The sequence below is a fragment of the Aotus nancymaae genome, unplaced genomic scaffold (genome assembly GCF_030222135.1).
Source record: "Aotus nancymaae isolate 86718 unplaced genomic scaffold, 86718_ANA_hifiasm-v0.15.2.pri h1tg000028l, whole genome shotgun sequence".
Classification (NCBI taxonomy): domain Eukaryota; kingdom Metazoa; phylum Chordata; class Mammalia; order Primates; family Aotidae; genus Aotus; species Aotus nancymaae.
This window is the reverse complement of record NW_026988441.1, coordinates 4,729,181-4,749,661: the sequence shown is the minus strand read 5'-3', so window position 1 is coordinate 4,749,661 and position 20,481 is coordinate 4,729,181. Positions and strand designations below refer to the sequence as shown.

Here is a 20,481-nt window from a genome sequence, read left to right as displayed (position 1 = left end):
CTACAGACCCCCGCCACTATGCCTGGCGAATTATTATTATTATTATTATTTTTTGAGACGGAGTCTTGCTCTGTTTCCCAGGCTGGAGTGCGGTGGTGCAATCTCAGCTCACTGCAACCTCAGTCTCCCAGGTTCAAGGGATTCTCCTCCAGTCTCCCGAGTAGTTGGGGTTACCGGTGCACACCACCAAGTCTGGCTAATTTTTGTATTTTTAATAGAGACAGGGTTTCACCATGTTGGCCAGGCTGGTCTTGAACTCCTGACCTCAGGTGATCCGCCCACCTCAGCCTCCCAAAGTGCTGGGATTATAGGTGTGAGCCACCACATCTGGCCCCCTCCACTTCATTTATTATTTTTGCATACCGCTTGTAATCTGATAAAGCAGTATATCATGAGTTAATTTATCATGTATTACTCTGACCTCCCCCACTGGGATATAAGTTCCACCAGGGCTTGTTTTGTTACATGAGTTATCTCTGGTACTTAGAACAATATTATTGTGGCCACTGAACTGCGATCGTACCATTGCACTCCAGCCTGGGTGACATAGCAAGACTCTGTCTTAAAAAAAGAAAAAAGAAAAAGAAAACAGTATTATTGTGTCATAAAAAGCATTCAGGCTGGGCTCGATGGCTCACACTTGTAATTCCAGCACTTTTAGAGGCCAAGGTGGGAGGATCACTTGAAGCCAGGAGTTCAAGACCACAGCCTAGGCAACACAGCAAGACCTCATCTCTTACAAGAAAAGTCTAAGGCTGGGTGTGGTGGCTCACCCCTTAATCCCAGCACTTTGGGAGGGTGAGGTGGGCGGATCATGAGGTCAGGAGTTCAAGACCAGCCTGACCAACATGGTAAAACCCTGTCTACTAAAAATACAAAAATTAGCCGGGCCTGGTGGTACATGCTTGTAGTCCCGGCTGCGTCGGAGGTTGAGGTAGGAGAATTGCTTGAATCTGAGAGGCACAGGTTGCACTGAGCCGGGATCATGCCACTGCACTCCAGACTGAGTGACAGAGCAAGATTCTGTCTCAAAAAAAAAATTTTTTTTTAAATTAGCCAGGCATGGTGGTAAGTGCCCATAGTCCCAACTACCCCAGGAAGCTGAGGTGGGAGGACTGCCTGAGCCTAGGACGTGGAGGCTGAACTGAGTTGTGACGCTCCAGCCTCGGTGTGACAGAGCATGACCCTGTCTCTAAAATAATAATAATAAGCATTCCGTAAAAATGATCAAATGGAGAAATCATGAGTGGGGTCTCGGAGGGGACCAGGGCCACAGTGACAGGCAACCTGGGGCTCTGACCCACGATCACTGCTGTTGCAGGAAGATGAATGCTTCCAGATGCGTGCCTGAGGAGGTGGGGTTCCTCCGCCCGCTGACCATGGCTGTCGTGTCTGTGTCCTTTGTCGTCGGAGTGGTGGGCAACGGGCTGGTGCTGTGGATGACTGTCTTCCGCATGGCCCGCACGGTGTCCACCGTCTGGTTCTTCCACCTGGCCCTTGCCGATTTCATGCTGTCACTGTCTCTGCCTATCACCGAGTACTATGTGGCCTCCGGGCAGTGGCTCCTCGGAGAGTGGGCCTGCAAACTCTACGCCACCTTTGTGTCCCTCGCCTTCTTTGGCAGTAACTGCCTCCTCGTCCTCATCTCTGTGGACCGTTGCATCTCTGTCCTCTACCCCGTTTGGGCCCTGAACCACCGCACCGTGCAGCGGGCGAGCTGGCTGGCCATCGCGGTGTGGCTCCTGGCCGGCGTCTTGTCCTCTTCACACCTGAAATTCCGGACGATTAAATATTGGAATGGCTGTGCGCAGTGCTACCTGGACTTCAACTCAGAGAATGTGACTTCCCAGACTTGGAGTAGGGTGGTCCTGGGGAGACAAATGGCATCGATCCTGGCCCACCTCCTGCTGGGCTTCCTGGGACCCTTAGCAGTCATAGGTATCTGCGCCCACCTCATCCGGGCCAAGCTCTTGCGGGAAGGACGGCTCCACGCCCACCGGCCCAAGACGCTGCTGCTGGTGCTGGTGAGCGCTTTCTTCATCTGCTGGTCCCCGTTTAACGTGGTGCTGATGGTCCATCTGTGGCGACGAGTGAACCTCAAGGAACTCTACCACTCCCAGATGCTGCTCATCTATCAAGCTACCTTCGCTTTGGGCAATATCAACAGCTGCCTCAACCCCTTCCTCTACGTCTTCGTTGGCAGAGATTTCCAAGAAAAGTTTTTCCAGTCTCTGCCTTCTGCCCTGACCAGGGCGTTTGGAGAAGAGGAGCTTCTCCATCATCCTATCCCCGTGGGAGGAGGAGCTTCTCTGGGTCCTGTTCCCGTGGCAACGCCCCCAGGGAATGATGGGAGCCTTCAGCTGGAAGCCGGAACCTGTCCTTAGTTTGCTTGCAGCCTCTTACCTCGACTGACTTCTAAAACCCTGCCAAATCCTGCCTGTTCTTTCAGGAAGTCTTCCAGAAACCCCTCATCTAAAGCTCTATGGTAGAGACAGCTACTTATTCCGCAGTGTCCGCTCTTCCCTTTCTTTTTTTCTTTTTCTTTTTTGGAGATAGGGTCTCATTTTGTCACCCAGGCTGAAACACACTGGTGCAATCTCGCCTCACTGCAGCCTTGACCTCCAGGGCTCAAGCCATCCTCCTGCCTCAGCAAGCAATCCCGCCCCCCTCCACCTCCCCTCTACCCTCCCACTACCACCCCCCTCCAACCCCCAACCACTTCCCTCACCCCCACCCACCCTCGACCCCCCTTACACTCCCACCAAGTAGCTGGTACTACAGGCATGTGCCACCATGCCTGGGTAATTTGTAGAGACAGGGTTTCATCATGTTGTCCAGGCTGGTCTCAAACTCCTGAGTTCAAGTGATCCTCCAGCCCCTCAGCCCTGCAAAATGCTGGGATTATAGGTGTCACCACAGTGCCTGGCCTCAACTTCTTTGTAGTTAAGACTCTTGTTTGTTTCAAACAAGGCACACGGTTAACTAGAAAAGAAGGAAAAACTACATTTCCCAGTATCCTTTGCATGTAGGAACAGCCACATGACTGCATTCTGGCCAATATGATATAAGTGGTGGCAATCAATGTAACTTCCTTGAAGCGTCCTTAAATGGAAGGGGCCTGCCCTCCATTTCCCCATTTCCCCCTTTCTATTGTCCAGAATGCAAATGTACCAGTTAGCTCTTGCTGTGTAACAAACACCCTCAAAGTTCAGAGGTTTAAAAACGTAACCTTTTTTTTTTTTTTTGATAAGGTCTTGCTCTGTTGCCCAGGCTGGAGTGCAGTGGTGTGACCACTGCCACCTCAATCTCCCAGGCTCAAGCGGTCCTCTCACCTAAGCCTCCTGAGTAGCTGGGATTACAGGCATACCCCACTGTGCCTGGCTAATTAAAAAATTTTTTTTGTTGACATGGGGTCTCACTATGTTGTCCAGGCTGGTCTCAAACTCCTGGCCTCAAGTTATCCTCCTGTCTCCGCCTCCCAAAGTTTTGGGATGATAGACGTGAGCCACCACACCTGGCTCCTTTTAAGATTTCTGCGGGTCAGCGATTTGGACTGGGCTCGGCTGAGCAGTTTTCTCATCTTGCAGCTGAGCTTCTTTATGCATCTGTGGCTCAGCTGAGTGATTCTGCTTCTGGGAGGGTGCTGGCTCGGGGTGGTGGGACTGGCTAATCCACATAGCTCTCATCATCCCGCAGGCCGGCTTTTTCATGTGATGGTTGAGGAGGGTTCCAAGAGTGAGAGAAGTATGAGGCAGAGGCTCCGAACTTCGCACCAGGTGACTACCACTCAAGCTACTGGCCAAAAAGCGAGTGACGAGCCTGGCCTAGATTCTAGGTGTGAGGAAAGAGACTCCACCCCTTGATGGGAAAATCTGAAAAGCGACATTGCCAAGGAGCACGCATGCAGGAAGGTGTGTAGAACTGGGGCCATTTGTGTCATCTGCCACAGCGGCCGTGATGGAAAGCCACCGTGTCCCCAGGGAGTCCCTAGTCCAGCCGGGAGATGCTTACACCCAGGTTGTGAAAAGGGAGATTTCAAATCCTAGCTCATTGAAGCCATCGTGATTCTGTGTCTCTGCTGCAACAGCTGAATCGACTCCCTCGCTATTAGTTATGCCAACAACCTCTGGAATTTGTGTCAAGTGACTTAATAAATTTCCCTATTGTTGCAGCCAGTTGGAGTCAGGGTTTCTGTTACTTAAAATACCCCCCTGCCAAAACAAACTGATGCATGCGATGAATACTCCTTTCTGGGGACTGAAGTCCGTGTGGTCCCTGGTCACAACAGACCATTCCCTTGGCTCTAGGTTGACGCAAAAGAAAAATGTCATGGAATCCAGAAGCTGTCATACCACTTGCTCATGATTCAAAGTTGTTCTGCCCGGGCGTGGTGGCTCATGCCTGTAATCCCAGCACTTTGGGAGGCTTAAGCGGGTGGATCACTTGAGGTCAGGATTTCGAGATGAGGCTGGCCAACATGGTGAAACCCCGACTCTACTAAGCATACAAAAATTAGCCAGGCATGGTGACAGGTGTTTGTGACCCCAGCTACTTGGGAGACTGAGGCAGGAGAATCACTTGAACCCAGGAGACAGATGTTGCAGTGAGCAAAGATCTCATCACTGTGCTCCAGCCTGGGTGACAGAGACTTTGTCTCAAAAAAGAAAAGAAAAAGAAAAAGAAAGAAGCAGTTCTGACTTGCCCTGCGAACTCCACCTCTCAGAGCCTCAGTTGCCCCCAAGTATATAAAATAGGACCAAATGTTTCCATCTTCTGGATGAGAAGAGGATTAAATGACATAGTAACTGAGTGCCAGGAAGCATAGAGGCACCTTTAAAAAAAATTACCTTCTTGGCCAGGCATGGTGGCTCATGCCTGTAATCCAAGCACTTTCTAGGCCAAGGCGGGCGGATCACCTGAGGTCGGGAGTTCAAGACCAACCTGACCAATACGGTGAAACCCCGTCTTAAAAAAAAAAAAAAAATATATAGGCCGGGCGCGGTGGCTCAAGCCTGTAATCCCAGCACTTTGGGAGGCCGAGGCGGGTGGATCACGAGGTCAAGATATCGAGACCATCCTGGTCAACATTGTGAAACCCCGTCTCTACTAATACAAAAAAATTAGCTGGGCATGGTGGCGCGTGCCTGTAATCCCAGCTACTCAGGAAGCTGAGGCAGGAGAATTGCCTGAACCCAGGAGGCGGAGGTTGCAGTGAGCCGAGATCGCGCCATTGCACTCCAGCCTGGGTACCGAGAGCGAAACTCCGTCTCAAAAAAAAAAAAAAAAAATTACCTTCTTTAGCAGGTTGAGTGGGGAGGATTGCTTGAGCCCAGGAGTTCGAGACCAGCCTGGGCAACATGGTGAAACCCTGTCTCTACTAAAAATACAAAAATTTCCAGGTGTGGTGGTGCATGCCTTTAATCTAAGCTATTAGGGAGGCTGAGGCAGGAGAATTGCTTGAACCTGGGAGGCAGAGGTTGCAGTGAGCTGAGATAGCGCCACTGCACTCCAGCCTGGGTCCCATTTCGGCTGCGGCCTGGACGCCTGGGCCAGATCATCTGACATACGCGTGGGGCAGGCTGTCCCACCTAGGTTTGTGTGAGCATGCTCTATGAGGTTTGCACAATGATGGACCACCTAAGAACGCATCTCTCCAGACTTTTTCCTGATGTAAATCGAAGCAGGACTATAGCAGTATTAATACCAAGAGCTAACAATGCTCGAGTGCCTACTATGTGCCAAGAAGTTTTGTTTTGTTTTGTTCTGCTTTTGTTTTTGATGAATCTCACTCTGTCACCCAGTCTGGAGTGTGGTGGCTCGATCTCAGCTCACTGCAACCTCTGCCTTTCAGGTTCAAGAGATTCTCCTGCCTCAGCCTCCCAAGTAGCTGGAATTATAGGCACCAACCATGACTTCCGGCTACTTTTTGTATTTTTAGTGGAGATGGGGTTTCACCATGTTGGCCAGGCTGGTCTTGAACTCCTGACCTCAGGTGATCCACCTGCCTCAACCTCCCAAAGTGCTGGGATTACAGGAGTGAGCCACCGCCCCCAGTCACAAGAAGTTTTAAGTGTTTTGTATCTCTTAACAAATTTCATTAGCACAAGGGAGGGCAGAGGAGAATTGGAATGGCCTTGTGAAAAGATCTCCCTGGCACCCGCCTCTTTATCCTCCAAGTCTGCAGACCACGGGACCTATTAGGGCCCACATCTGGTGACATTTTAAGTCTGATAGCGATCTCCGAGGCTCTTGCTCAAGGCTCTTTCCTGGACATTTATCTGCTCCACAACTCACAGCTGGCTTCCTGCCATTAGCTCCCTACTCTTAACTGGGCTCAAGGCTGGCGGCCACCTGGGATTGACAACAGAGACAGACAGAGCCCCCTCACCTTGCCCTGGCCCTCGGAACAGCACACGGTGACAGGGGACTGGGATTTGTTGGGAGGGTCTCAGGGAGCCATGGGGTAGGGGCTTGGGGACGAGGAGAGTTGAAGTGCACTCTCCAGGGATACAAAAGGAGGTGGTGGGCTGGGCGGGGTGGCTCACCTCTGTAATCCCAGCACTTTAGGAGGCCAAGGTGGGCGGATCACCTGAAGTCAGAAGTTTGAAACCAGCCTGGCCGAAATGCTGAAAGCCCATCTCTACTAAAAATACGAAAATTAATTGGGTGTGGTGGCAGGTGCCTGTAATCCCAGCTACTTGGGAGGCCGAGGCAGGACATCACTTGAACCCAAGAGGCGGAGGTTGCAGTGAGCAGAGATTACACCACTGCACTCCAGCCTGAGCAAGAGAGTGAGACTCTGTTTCAAGAGAGAAAAAAAAGGAGGCAGTAAAAAGGGGCAGAAAGTTCTGGGCCACCTCCTCTGGGTGAAGAATGCTCTCATGTCACATGTGTGAGCTGTCCCTGGGCAGAGGTTTTGAATGTCCGTCACCGCGGTCGGCGCTTAGGATAGTGACTAGCGTACAACTGGGGCTCGATGCATAATTTTACACTAAATGAATGAATCCATCCTCCGATGACAAAGGAGAGATTGTCCTCCTTAATGGATCACTCATCAATTATTTTCAAGTGCCTGCTAAGTTCCAGGGGCCAGCCACACACCAGCCTCGCCTCTAGGGCAGTCAGAGATGAATGGGGCAGATGGGTGATCACCAAATGATCCAACAAGCAAGGTCTAATTGCTACTGCCCGTAACCAGCTCTTTCCTGGGGGGTTGGGAGGTGGAGATCAGAATGTTGCTGTGGCACCCAGGCTGGAGTGCAGTGATGAGCACATGCCCAGCCTGTAACCAGTTCTTGTTTTTTTTTGGGGGGGCAAAGGTGTGGGAGATCAGAGTGTCACTCTGTCACCCAGGCTGGAGTGCAGTGGTGTTATCATGGCTCACTCCAGTGTCTGCCTCCTGAGTTCAAGCAATTCTCTTGTCTCAGTCTCCTCCCAAGTAGCTGGGATTAAAGGCGTGCACCACCACGCCCAGCTAATTTTATATTTTTAGGAGATATGGGGTTTCACCATGTTGGCCAGGCTCATCTCGAAATCCCAGCCTCAGGTGATCCTCCCACTTCAGCCTCTCAAAGTGCTGGGATTACAGGCATGACCCACCTGGCTAATTTTTGTATTTTTAGTAGAGATGGGGTTTTACCATGTTGGCCAGGCTGGTCTCGAACTCCTGACCTCAGGTGATACTCCTGCCTCAGCCTCCCAAAGTGCTGGGATTACAGGCATGAGCCACCGTGCCCAGCCTGTAACCATCTCTTCATAGGAGAAAAGCTCCTATAGAAGATCCTGCTTCAGTCAAGGTAGCCAGGGAAAGCTTTTGGGGAGAAAGTGAAATTTGCACTGAGATCTTAGGATTGAGTTAAAAAAACAAAAAAGCAGAGGAAAGAAAGGGTGTTCCAGGAAGAGGAAGCAGTACATGCAGCATGTGCAAAGGCCCTGGCGTGGGAGGGAAACACGGGAATCTTGGCAATGGAGGCAAAGGTAGGGAAGCCGGGGCGAAGGTGCAAGAGAAGTCTGGAGAGCTGGCAGGTGCTCCGGCCCACACCAGCAGAGGTGGGGAGGCTCATATTTATCCCATCAGCAATGAAGAGCCACAGTGTAATTGTCCGGTTTGAACTGTTTATTTTTTGAGACAGGGTCTCACTCTGTAGCCCAGGCTGGAGTGCAGTGGCACAATCGTGGCTCACTCAGCCTCGACCTCCTGGGCTCAAGTGATCCTCGTGCCTCAGCCTCCCCAGTAGCTGGAACTCCAGTGCAAGCCACCCTGCCTGGCTAATTTATTTTTGTTTTGTAGAGACAGGGTTACGCCATGCCGCCTAGACTGGGCCTGCAGCTCTGGCCTCAAGGGATTCTCCTGCCTGGGTCTCCCAAAGCACTGGGGTTACGTGATTTGGGCTTTTAAAGGATCACCTTGGCTGTGGGGTGGTGAGTGGCTGGTAAGAGATTAATATAAAGCTGGGGGGCAGGCTTGGTGGCTCACGCCTGTACTCCCAGAATTTTGGGAGGCCGAGCTGGGTGGATCACCTGAGGTCAGGAGTTCAAGACCAGCCCAGCCAACATGGTGAAAACCTGTCTTGACTAAAAATATGAAAATTAGTTGGGTGTGCACCTGGGGTGAGTGCCTGTCGTCCCAACTACTCTACTCAGGAGGCTGAGGCAGGAGAATTGCTTGCACGTGAGAGGCAGAGGTCAGTGAGCTGAGCCTGGGCCACTACACTCCAGCTTGGGCAACAGAGCGAGATCCTGTCTCAAAAAAAAAAAAAAAAAGCTGGATCCCTGGTGCTTGGATGATAGGGCTATGGAGACAGAATAAAGTGGACAGAGGCAAGAGGCAAAATCGACAGGGCTTTGTGATGAATTGGATGTGGATGTGTGGGTTGGGGGAGTGGGAGAGAGGGGTATTCAGGGATTCTACACCCATATCTCAGATGAGCATACTGAGGCTCAGGGTTGGGGGAAGGCCCATCGTCACGCAGTCATAATCCAGCATCTCAACTAGTACTTCGACCTATGCCTGTCTGCTGTGTAAGATCCAGCTTTCTTCAACCCCAGACATATCTTCTGTGTCTGCCTCTCACCCATGGAGGTCATTCTCAGGCTCAAAGACATAAATAGCATCTAAATTATTTTTGTATTTTTTTGTAGAGACAAGGTCTCGTCATGTTGCCCAGGCTGGTCTTGAACTCCTGGGCTCACCCGATCCTTGCGCCTCTGACTCTCAAAATGCTGGGACTACAGATATGAGGCACTGTGCCAGGCTGGCATCTACGTTCTAATGACTCCCACGAGCCTGAAGCCTGTATCCAGCCAGAAACCCCTCCTGTCATCATTTTTTTTTTTTTTGAGATGGAGTCCCGCTCTGTCGCCCAGTATGGAGTGCTGTGGTGCAATCTCCGCTTACTGCAACCTCTGCCTCCCAGATTCAAGCAATTCTCCCGCCTCAGCCTCCAGAGTAGCTGGGATTACAGGCGTGTGCCACCACACATGGCTAATTTTTGTGTTTTTAGTAGAGACGGGGTTTTGCCATGTTGGACAGGCTGGTCTTGAACTCCCGACCTCAGGCAATTCACTTGTCTGGGCCTTCCAAAGTGCTGGGATTACAGGCGTGAGCTACTGTGCCCAGCCCCACTTCTGTCATCTCACTGCCAGTATCACTGCCTACGTGAAGTCTCCCCTGGATGTCTTACAGGCATTTCAAAGGCAACATGACCAACCCCAAGCTCCTGGTCTTACCCCAAACCCACTCTCCCTGATGTCTCCCCATCCCAGGGCACAGCAGCTCCGGCTTCCACCCGCTCAAAAGTCCCGCAGTCACCCCGACACTGCTCTCATCCCACCTCGCACATCGAGCCCAGCACCAGCTCTAGCCAGCTCACCTTGACCCTGGAGTCTGCTTCTCACCCCTCCTCTGACATCACCGTGGTCCCCATCCCCATCACTGCCCACCTGGGTTACTGCAGCAGCCTCCTCCCAACCTCCTGCTGCCATCCCACCCCCTCAGCCTGGTCTCAACCTTGAAGCCACAGTGATTGTTAAGACCTAAGTCAGACAGTGTTCCTCTTCTGCTCAAGAGTCTCCTGTAACTCCCAGCTCACTCCCAGGAAAGGCCAGGGGAGTCGCACTGTGACTCACAGGGTTCTGCCCGTCTGCCAGCCTCCCTCTCTGTCTTCACCTCTCACCTCTCCCCGCATGGCCCACTTGGCTCCAGCCACACCAGCCTCCCTGCTGTTCTTCAAGCATTCCAGGAACCATCCTGCCTCAGGATGCCTCAGGACCTTTGCACAAACTGCTGGTCCTGCCTGGAGGGCTCTTCCTCCAGATATGGATATGCCTCACTTCACTCCCTCCTCCAACTCTTTGCTTAAGTGTTACATTTTCAATAGGGTCTTCCCTGAGAACCCCAATTAATGGACCAGTGGCTCCTTTCTGTCTCATCCCTCACATTCCCAATTCTCCTTACTTTAATTTTTTTTAAATTGAGACAGAGTTTTGCTCTTATCACCCAGGCTAGAGGGAGTGGTGTAATCTTGGCTCACTGCAACCTCCACCTCCCAGGATCAAGAAATTCTCCTGCTTCAGCCTCCCCAGTAGCTGGGATTACAGGTGCCTGCCACCACACTTGGATTTTTTTTTGTATTTTCAGTAGAGACGGGGTTTCACCATGTTGGCCAGGCTGGTCTCAAACTCCTGACCTCAGGCGATCCACCCACCTTGGCCTCCCACAGTGCTGTGATTACAGGTGTGAGCCACCACATATAGCCCCATCCACTTCATTTATTATTTTTCCATAACACTTGTAATCTTCTAAACCAGTATATCATGATTTAATTTATCATGTATTACATTTGACCTTGCACTGGGATGTACGTTCCAGGAGGGCTTGCTTTGTTACAGGAGTTATCTCTGGTACTTAGAACGGTATTATTGTGGCCAGTGAGCAGCCTGGGTGACACAGCGAGACTCTGTCTCAAAAACAAACAAACAAACAAAAAACAATACTATTGTGTCATAAAAAGCATTCAGACTGGGCTTACACTTGTAATCCCAGCACTTGGGAAGCTGAGGTCGGAGGATCACTCGAAGCCAGGAGTTCAAGACTACAGCCTGGGCAACACAGCAAGACCTCATCTCTTACAAGAAAAATCTAAGGCCGGGTGTGGTGGCTCACCCCTTAATTCTAGCACTTTGGGAGACTGAGGTGGGCGGATCACGAGGTCAGGAGTTCGAGACCAGCCTGGCCAACATAGTAAAACCCCGTCTCTACTAAAAATACAAAAGTTAGCCAGGCACGGTAGTGAGTGCCTGTAGTCCCAGCTACATGGGAGGTTGAGGCAGGAGAATTGCTTGAACCTGAGAGGCACAGGTTGCAGTGAGCCCAGATCACGCCACTGCACTCCAGCCTGAGTGACAGAGCTAGACTCTGTCTCCAAAAAAAAAATTAAAAAATTAAAAATTAGCCAGGTATGGTGGTAAGTGCCTGTAGTCCCAGCTACCCCAGGAAGCTGAGGTGGGAGGATTTCCTGAGCCTAGGAGGTGGAGGCTGCACTGAGTTGTGAGGCTCCAGCCTCAGTGACAGAGCGTGACCCTGTCTCTAAAATAATAATAAGCATTCCATAAAAATGATCGAATGGAGAAATCATGAGTGGGGTCTCGGAGGGGACCAGGGCCACAGTGACAGGCAACCTGGGGCTCTGACCCATGATCACTGCTGTTGCAGGAAGATGAATGCTTCCAGATGCGTGCCTGAGGAGGTGGGGTTCCTCCGCCCGCTGACCATGGCTGTCGTGTCTGTGTCCTTTGTCGTCGGAGTGGTGGGCAACGGGCTGGTGCTGTGGATGACTGTCTTCCGCATGGCCCGCACAGTGTCCACCATCTGGTTCTTCCACCTGGCCCTTGCCGATTTCATGCTGTCACTGTCTCTGCCCATCGCCACGTATTACGTGGCCTCCGGACAGTGGCTCCTCGGAGAGTGGGCCTGCAAACTGTACATCAGCTTTGTCTTCCTCGCCTTCTTTGGCAGTAACTGCCTCCTCGTCCTCATCTCTGTGGACCGTTGCATCTCTGTCCTCTACCCCGTCTGGGCCGTGAACCACCGCACCGCGCAGCGGGCGAGTTGGCTGCCCGTTGCCCTGTGCTCTTCACACCTGAAATTCCGGAAGACCAGAAAATGGAATGACTGTGCACAGTGCTACTTGGAGTTCAGCTCCAAGAATGAGACTGTCCAGGATTGGATTCAGGGGGTCTTCGAGATAAAAAATGTGGTGACCGTAGGCCACTTCCTGCTGGGCTTCCTGGGGCCCTTGGCAGTCATAGGTACCTGCGCCCACCTCATCCGGGCCAAGCTCTTGCGGGAAGGACGGCTCCACGCCCACCGGCCCAAGAGGCTGCTGCTGGTGCTGGTGAGCGCTTTCTTCATCTGCTGGTCCCCGTTTAACGTGGTGCTGTTGGTCCATCTGTGGCGACGAGTGAACCTCAAGGAACTCTACCACCCCCGGATGCTCATCATCCTCCAGACTAGCTTCGCCTTGGGCTGTGTCAACAGCTGCCTCAACCCCTTCCTCTACGTCTTCTTTGGCAGAGATTTCAAAGAAAAGTTTTTCCAGTCTTCGCCTTCTGCCCTGGCCAGGGCGTTTGGAGAGGAGGAGCTTCTCCGTGGTCCTGTCCCTGCGGCAACGCCCCCAGGGAACGGTGGAAGCATTGAGTTGGAAGCTGGAAGCTGTCTTTCCTAGTTTGCTGTGGCCTCTCACCTTGACTGGCTTCTAAAACCCTGCCAAATCCTGCCTGTTCTTTCAGGAAGTCTTCCAGCAACCCCTCATTTAAAGCTCTGTGGCAGAGACAGCTGCTTAATCCCAATGTCTTTTCATTTTTCTTTCTTTCTTTTTTCTTTTTTTTGAGACTGACTCTTGCTCTGTCACCAGGCTGGAGTGCAGGGGTGCCCTTTCAGCTCCTGGCAACCTCCGACTCTTTGGTTCAAGTGATTCTCCTGCCTCAGCCTCTCAAGTAGCTGGGATTACAGGTACGCGCCACCACACCCAGCTAATTTTTGTCTATTTTTTTTAGTAGAGACAGGGTTTCACCATGTTGTCCAGGATGGTCTCTATCTCCTGACCTCATGATCCGCCCGCCACAACCTCCCACAGTGCTGGGATTACAGGCATGAGCCACCACACCCAGCCCATTCTTCCCTTTCTTTTTTTCTTTTTCTATTTTTCTTTTGTTGGAGACAAGGTCTCATTTTGTCACCCAGACTGGAGTGCACTGGTGCAATCTCGGCTCACTGCAGCCTTGATATCCAGGGCTCAAGCCATTCTCCTGCCTCAGCACCCCTGACCTCTGCCAAGTAGCTGGGACTATAGGCATGTGCCACCATGCCTGGGTAATTTGTAGAGACAGGGTTTCATCATGTTGCCCAGGCTGGTTTCAAACTCTTGAGTTCAAGAGATCCTCCAGCCTCGGCCCCCCAAAGTGCTGGGATGACAGGTACAAGCCACAGCGCCCAGTCTCCCCTTTGTTTGTAGTAAGACTCCTTTGCATGTAGGTACAGCCATGTGACTGCTTTCTGGCCAGTAGGATGTAAATGACAGCAATCAATGTAACTTCCTTGAAGTGTCCTTAAATGGAAGGGGCCTGCCCTCCATTTCCCCATTTCCCCCTTTCTATTGTCCAGAATACAGATGTACCAGTTAGCTCTTGCTATGTAACAAACACCCTCAAAGTTTAGAGATTTAAAAACGTGACCTTTTTTTTTTTTTTTGATAAGGTCTTGCTCTGTTGCCCAGGCTGGAGTGCAGTGGTGTGACCACTGCCACCTCAATCTCCCAGGCTCAAGCGGTCCTCTCACCTCAGCCTCCTGAGTAGCTGGGATTACAGGCATACCCCACTGTGCCTGGTTAATTAAAAAATTTTTTTGTTGACATGGGGTCTCACTATGTTGTCCAGGCTGGTCTCAAACTCCTGGCCTCAAGTTATCCTCCTGTCTCCGCCTCCCAAAGTTTTGGGATGATAGACGTGAACCACCACACCTGGCTCCTTTTAAGATCTCTGCGGGTCAGCGATTTGGACTGGGCTCGGCTGAGCAGTTTTCTCATCTTGCAGCTGAGCTTCTTTATGCATCTGTGACTCAGCTGAGTGATTCTGCTTCTGGGAGGGTGCTGGCTCGGGGTGGTGGGACTGGCTAATCCACATAGCTCTCATCATCCTGCAGGCCGGCTTTTTCATGTGATGGTTGAGGAGGGTTCCAAGAGTGAGAGAAGTATGAGGCAGAGGCTCCGAACTTCGCACCAGGTGACTACCACTCAAGCTACTGGCCAAAAAGCGAGTGACGAGCCTGGCCTAGATTCTAAGTGTGAGGAAAGAGACTCCACCCCTTGATGGGAAAATCTGAAAAGCGACATTGCCAAGGAGCACGCATGCAGGAAGGTGTGTAGAACTGGGGCCATTTGTGTCATCTGCCACAGCGGCCGTGATGGAAAGCCACCGTGTCCCCAGGGAGTCCCTAGTCCAGCCGGGAGATGTTTACACCCAGGTGGTGAAAAGGGAGATTTCAAATCCTAGCTCATTGAAGCCACTGTTATTTTGCATCTTTGCGACGGCTGGAATCGACCCCCTAATTTGTTTTTGTTTTTGTTTGTAATTGGAGTTTCACTCCTGTTGCCCAGGCTGGAGTGCAATGGTGCAGTCTCAGCTCACTGCAACCTCTGCCTCCCGGGATCAAGTGATTCTCCTGTCTCAGCCTCCTGAGTAGCTGGGATTACGGGTGCCTGCCACTACGGCCGGCTAATTTTTGGTAGTTTTAGTTGAGACTACGTTTCACCATGTTGGCCAGGCTGGTCTCAAACCCCTGACCTCAGGTGATCTGCCCACCTCAGCCTCCCAAAGTGCTGGGATTACAGGCGTGAGCCACCGCACCCAGCCCTACCCCTTAACTTTTTTTTAATTTTTAGATTTTATTTTATTATTATTTTTGAGACAGAGTCTCACTCTGCTGCCCAGGCTGGAGTGCAGGGGCGCAATCTTGGCTCACTGCAACCTCCACCTCCCAAGTTCTAGCAATCCTCCTGCCTCAGCCTCCTGAGTAGCTGGGACTGTAGGCACGCCATCACGCCCGGCTAATTTTTGTTTTTTTGATAGAGATGGGGTTTCACCATGTTGGCCAGGCTGGTCTCAAACTCCTGACCTCATGATCCAGCTGCCTCAGCCTCCGTAAGCACTGGGATTACAGGCGTGAGACTCCGCGTCCTGCCCCACTTAACTATTAATTGTGCCTCCAACCTCTGATACTTGTGCAAAGCGACTTAGTAAATTTCCCTATTGTTGCAGCCAGTTGGAGTCAGGTTTTCTGTTACTTAAAACCCCTCCCAAAAACAAACTGATGCATGTGATAAATACTCCTTTCTGGGGACTGAAGTTCTAGCGGTCCCTCGTCACAACAGACAATTATTTTGGCTCTAGGTTGAGGCAAAAGAAAAATGTCATGCAATCCAGAAGCTGTCACACCACTTGCTCATGATTCAAAGAAGTAGTTCTGCCTGGACGCTGTGGCTAATGCCTGTAATCCCAGCAATTTGGGAGGCCAAAGCGGGCGGATCACTTGAGGTCAGGATTTTGATACAAGCCTGGACAACATGGTGAAACCCCGTCTTTACTAAACATACAAAAATTAGTCACGTGTGTTGGCAGGTGCTTATAATCCCAGCTACCTGGGAGACTGAGGTGGGAGAATCGCTTGAACCAACGAGACAGAGGTTGCAGTGAGCCAAGATCTTGTCACTGTACTCCAGCCTGGGTGACAGAGACTCTGTCTCAAAAAAAAAAAAGAAGAAAAAGCAGCTCTGACTTGCCCTGAGAACTCCACCTCTCATAGCCTCAGTTGCCCAAGTCTATAAAATAGGACCAAATGTTTCCATCTCCTGGATGAGGAGAGGATTAAATAACACAGGGACTGAGTGCCAGGAAGCATAGAGGCACCTTTAAAAAAATTAATTCCTTTGGTAGGTTGAGTGGGGAGGATTGCTTGTTGAGCTCAGGAGTTCGAGGCCAGCCTGGGCAACATGATGAAACCCCGTCTCTACAAAAGATGGGCAAGGTGGCACCTGCCTGTAGTACTGGCAACTCAGGAGCCTGAGATGGGAGGATCACTTAAGCCCAGGATGTGAAGGTTGCAATGAGCTAAGATCATGCCCCTGTGCTCCAGCCTGGGTGACATAATGAGTCTCTCTCTCTCTTTCTCTCTCTCTTTCACACACACACACACACACACACACACTCCCCTATTATGTTGACTAGTGGATTTGATTAAAAATAAATAAACTGGGAAAAGTAGCTTATTTTTGTTTAAAAATTTGAAAGTGATGAGAAATAGTTCTCCCTCTCATTCCCAAATCCTCCATTCCTACTTTTTCTCACTAGAACAGTTATCAGTTTCTTGTGTATCCTCCCAGACGTATCTGACCCATGCCTAAGCCACTTTCAACACAAATGGATCTATGAGTCTACATCATGTGTGTGTGCCAAAGAGTATGCCTTGGGGACGGTTGTGTGGAAACACTCAAGATATCTAGCACATGATTTTTCAGTGGTGGTGCCTAAGTATTCCCTTCTATGTATATACTGTGCACAAACGTGGTTCCCTAATCCCCTACTGATGGGCACTCACGTCGCTTTGAATTTGCTGCAATGATATTTTTGAAACTTTGAAAATTATTCAATAAAACGCACATTCTGAACAATATAAAAAGAAAACAGAACTGGGATAATTCTTTTGATTTACCACTGAGTGAACACCCAGGCAACCCAGCCATAAAACAATGTGGCCACCCCAGGGCACCCCTCCCACCTCCTCCCTGTCTCAGTCAGTCCTCCATCTACTTTAAAAAGAAAACTTTTTTTTTTTTTTTTGAGATGGAGTCTCGCTCTGTCACCCAGGCTGGAGTGCAGTGGTGCAATCTCGGCTCACTGCAATCTCCATCTCCCGGGTTCAAGTGATTCTCCTGCCTCAGCCTCCTGAGTAGCTGGGATTACAGGCATGCACCACCATGCCCGGCTAATTTTTTTGTTTTTAGTAGAGACAGGGTTTCATCATGTTGGCCAGGATGGTCTCAAACTCCTGACCTCAGGTGATCCTCCCACCAGGCTTCCCAAAGTGCTGGGATTACAGGCGTGACCCACTGCCCCAGCCAATATCTTTCAATTTAATATATCAATGTTAATATTTGCCCATCCCCACATTTGGTCGGTCTCTGTCTCCATCTGGCCATGCCTCACAGTACATCCAGCGTGATGAGCAGACCTAGAGATAGGATGTCTGGGAAACCCAGGAGGAGCTCCCAGCATACCCACTGTGCCGCAAGGGGCACGATGCTCAGAAGTACCTCCCCCAAATTTAGAACTGTGTCAAAGTAGGCGCAGGTGGGACGTCATGATATTTCACCTATTAATTCTTTTTTTTTTGAGATGGAGTCTCGGTCTGTCGCCCAGGCTGGAGCGCAGTGGTGCAATCTTGGCTCACACCTCTGCCTCCCAGGTTCAAGTGATTCTCCTGCCTCAGCCTCCCCAGTAGCTGGGATTACGTTAGCCTGTGTCTTCTAAGAACAAGGGCATTTTCCAGGTAAAATCATATTATCTCCTCGAGAAATTTACCATTTATATTAGCTAATAAACAGGCCATATTCAAATTTCCTAACTGTCCCAATAATAAATTTTAGAGCATTTTTTTTTTTTGAGTCAGGGTCTTGCTTTATTGACCAGGCTAAAATGCAGTGGCACGGTCATAGCTCACTGCAGCCTCGAATTCCTGGGCTTCAGCAATCCTCCTGCCTCGTTCTCCCAGTTAGCTGGGACCACAGGCATAGGCCACCATGCCATGGGTGGGGCGCTTGGCTCCGTGCCTGGCACCGAGGAGGTGCGATGTGTTTGCTATGATCAGTATCATCCTCTATTGCATAAATTCCTCCTGGGGAACTGCTGGGTCAGAGGGCGTGTTCGCTGTCGCAGACCCAGCCAGGAGCGCTCTGCAAGCCTGTTTCCCACGGCTTCGCCAACGCAGCAACCGCCAAGTCAGCCTCTTTGATCTTTGCCTTCTCAGAGGAGAAAAACGAGATCCCGGGGAGGTTTTTAATTTGCATTGATTTTCTAATGAATGAGGTTCAGCATTCTTCCAAGGAGGCTTTGCGGTTTTCAGAGCCGGCGGCAGAATCCTCCCAGGGGGAGACTTGATCTTTGATGGGGCAGAGCCAGGCGCGGTGGTGGAGGTGGGTTTGAGTCTCGGGGAGCGCGCGGGAGCTGGGCACGGTCTCGTGCGTGAGAGGATCTGGCATTTTCCTGGGCAGCCTCGGCGAGAGAGCGTCGTGGAGGGTGAGTTAAACCTCGGGATTATACTCTGCCAAACAGGGGCTAAAAATCCGTATCCAAGGCCGGGCGCTGTGGCTCACGCCTGTAGTTTCAGCATGTTGGAAGGCCGAGGTGAGTGGATCACGAGGTCAGGAGTTCAAGACCAGCCTGGTCAAAATGGTGAAACCCCGTCTCTACTAAAAATACAAAAAATTAGCCTGGCATGGTGGCAGGTGCCTGTAATCCCAGCTACTCGGGAGGCTGAGGCAGGAGAATCACTTGAACCTGGGAGGTGGAGGTTGCAATGAGCCGAGATTGCGCCATTGCACTCCAGCCTGAGCGACCTAATGAGACTCCGGTCTAAAAAAAAAATCCGTATTCAGTATAATTGCCAAGACAGCCAGAAGACCGTGATTCACACCTTCATCCCTTAAATAATGACAGCTCGCAGGTATTAATCGTGACCTAAGTACCAGGCCCTGTCTAGAGCTTTCTAAAAGAGTGAACTCCCAAAGTCAGCATCACAACCCTGAGGGCGGTGCTGCGATTATTCCCGGTGTACAGAGGAGGAAACTGGAGGTTCAGAGAGGTAAAGTCGCTTACCGAAGGTCACACAGCTGGCCGAGCACGGTGGCTCAAGCCTGTAATTCCAGCACTTTGGGAGGCCTAGGCGGGCGGATCGCCTGAGGTCAGGAGTTTGAGACCAGCCTGGCCAACATGGTGAAACCCCGTCTCTGCTAAAAATACAAAAAATTAGCTGGGTGTGGTGGCGCGCGCCTGTAATGCCAGCCACTCCAGAGGCTGGAGAGTCGCTTGAAACAGGGAGGCGGAGGTTGCAGTGAGCCGAGATTGCGCCACTGCTCTCCAGCCTGGACAACAGAGAGAGATTCCGTCTTAAAAAAAGAAAGAAAGAAAGAAATTAAAAAAAGATCACACAGCAAGTAAGTGCAGAGTGGGGACTTGACGGATCTGACTCAGTTAACCCATCCAGCTATGTTTACCGAGCGCCTGTCTGGTGAAGGTCACTGTTTTTGGAGTAGCAGAAAGGAGAAGACAAAGATGCCTACCTTTGAAGGACTGGTATTCTAGGGGGTAGCACTGACGTTCCAGCGAAGGAGCTAACATTTAAGGGAGAGGGGCTGGCATTTGGGGGAGGGGATAACTTCCGGAGGCGGGGCTAAAATTCCAAGGGGGAGAAACTGACATTCCAGGAGGAGAAATTGACATTCAGAGGGGAGGGCCTAACATTCCAGGGGGAGGAGCTAATATTCGGGGGGAGGAGCTAACATTTCAGGAGGGTGGGCTAATATTTTAGTACAATTACACACTCTTAATCACTACCTCTGTTTCTAACATTTTAGGGTAATTACATGTTCTTAATTACTACCTCTGTTTCTCTCAGGCAATAAAGGAGGGGGTAACCTTTATGAGGGAGGGGGTAACATGCCAAGGGGAGGAAGTGACATTTCAGAGGGAGAACTGGACCTTCTAGGGGGAGGTGCTAACAATCTGGGAGGGGCTAACATCGCAGGAGAGAAATTGACATTTCAGGGGGGAGGAGCTAACGTTGCAGAGGAGAAATTGACATTTCAGCAGGGCGGAGCTAATATTGCAGGGGAGAAATTGACACTCAGGGGGAGGGGCTAACATTCAAATGAGGGTGCTAACATTCAGGGGGAAAAGCTAACATTGCCGGGGAGAAACCAAAATTTCAGGGGCGGGGCTGACACTCTCCATCCTTCAGAGCCTAGAGCCTCCGCCTCCTTGCCATACCTTGTTCCTACAGGTGTTGGCTGAGCTCATAGTAGGTGCAAATGTCTGCCACCCTGTGGATTCGAAAGTGTCTGAAAAGAATGGAGTCTGCCCTCATAGAGCTCGCAGCCTGGGGGCAGACAGTTCTGAACGGAATGATCCCACAGAAAGACATTCACCTCCCAGGCAGGAGAGGTAATTACGCGCTCTTAATCACTACCTCTGTTTCAGGCACTACGGGAGGGAAGGCGGCGCCCCCAGCGTGGCCTGGTTTGAGGTGTTCCCAGCCGTAGGAGACAGACAGACTGTCATCAAGTGTCGGAAAATAGCTGTTACGGGAATCCTCACCTCCTGACACCTTCCCAGCCCCGTGTGCCCGAATCCCTCCCGCGTGGCTGCAGAGTT

At 51.0% G+C, this 20,481-nt stretch overlaps 2 protein-coding genes across 2 annotated transcripts; both read left to right on the top strand.

Annotated features, from left to right (window-relative positions):
* Positions 1–1,242: 1,242 nt before the first annotated feature.
* LOC105724334 (probable G-protein coupled receptor 32) lies at positions 1,243–2,416 on the top strand. Its single transcript, XM_064380671.1, is given in 3 exon segments — positions 1,243–1,270; positions 1,273–2,269; positions 2,305–2,416. Coding segments are annotated over 3 exon segments (1,068 nt in total). The 3' UTR covers positions 2,348–2,416.
* Positions 2,417–11,634: 9,218 nt separating this feature from the next.
* LOC105724227 (probable G-protein coupled receptor 32) lies at positions 11,635–12,697 on the top strand. The gene is given in 3 exon segments (XM_064380768.1): positions 11,635–11,662; positions 11,665–12,650; positions 12,653–12,697. Coding segments are annotated over 3 exon segments (1,059 nt in total).
* The last annotated feature ends 7,784 nt before the right edge of the window (positions 12,698–20,481 follow it).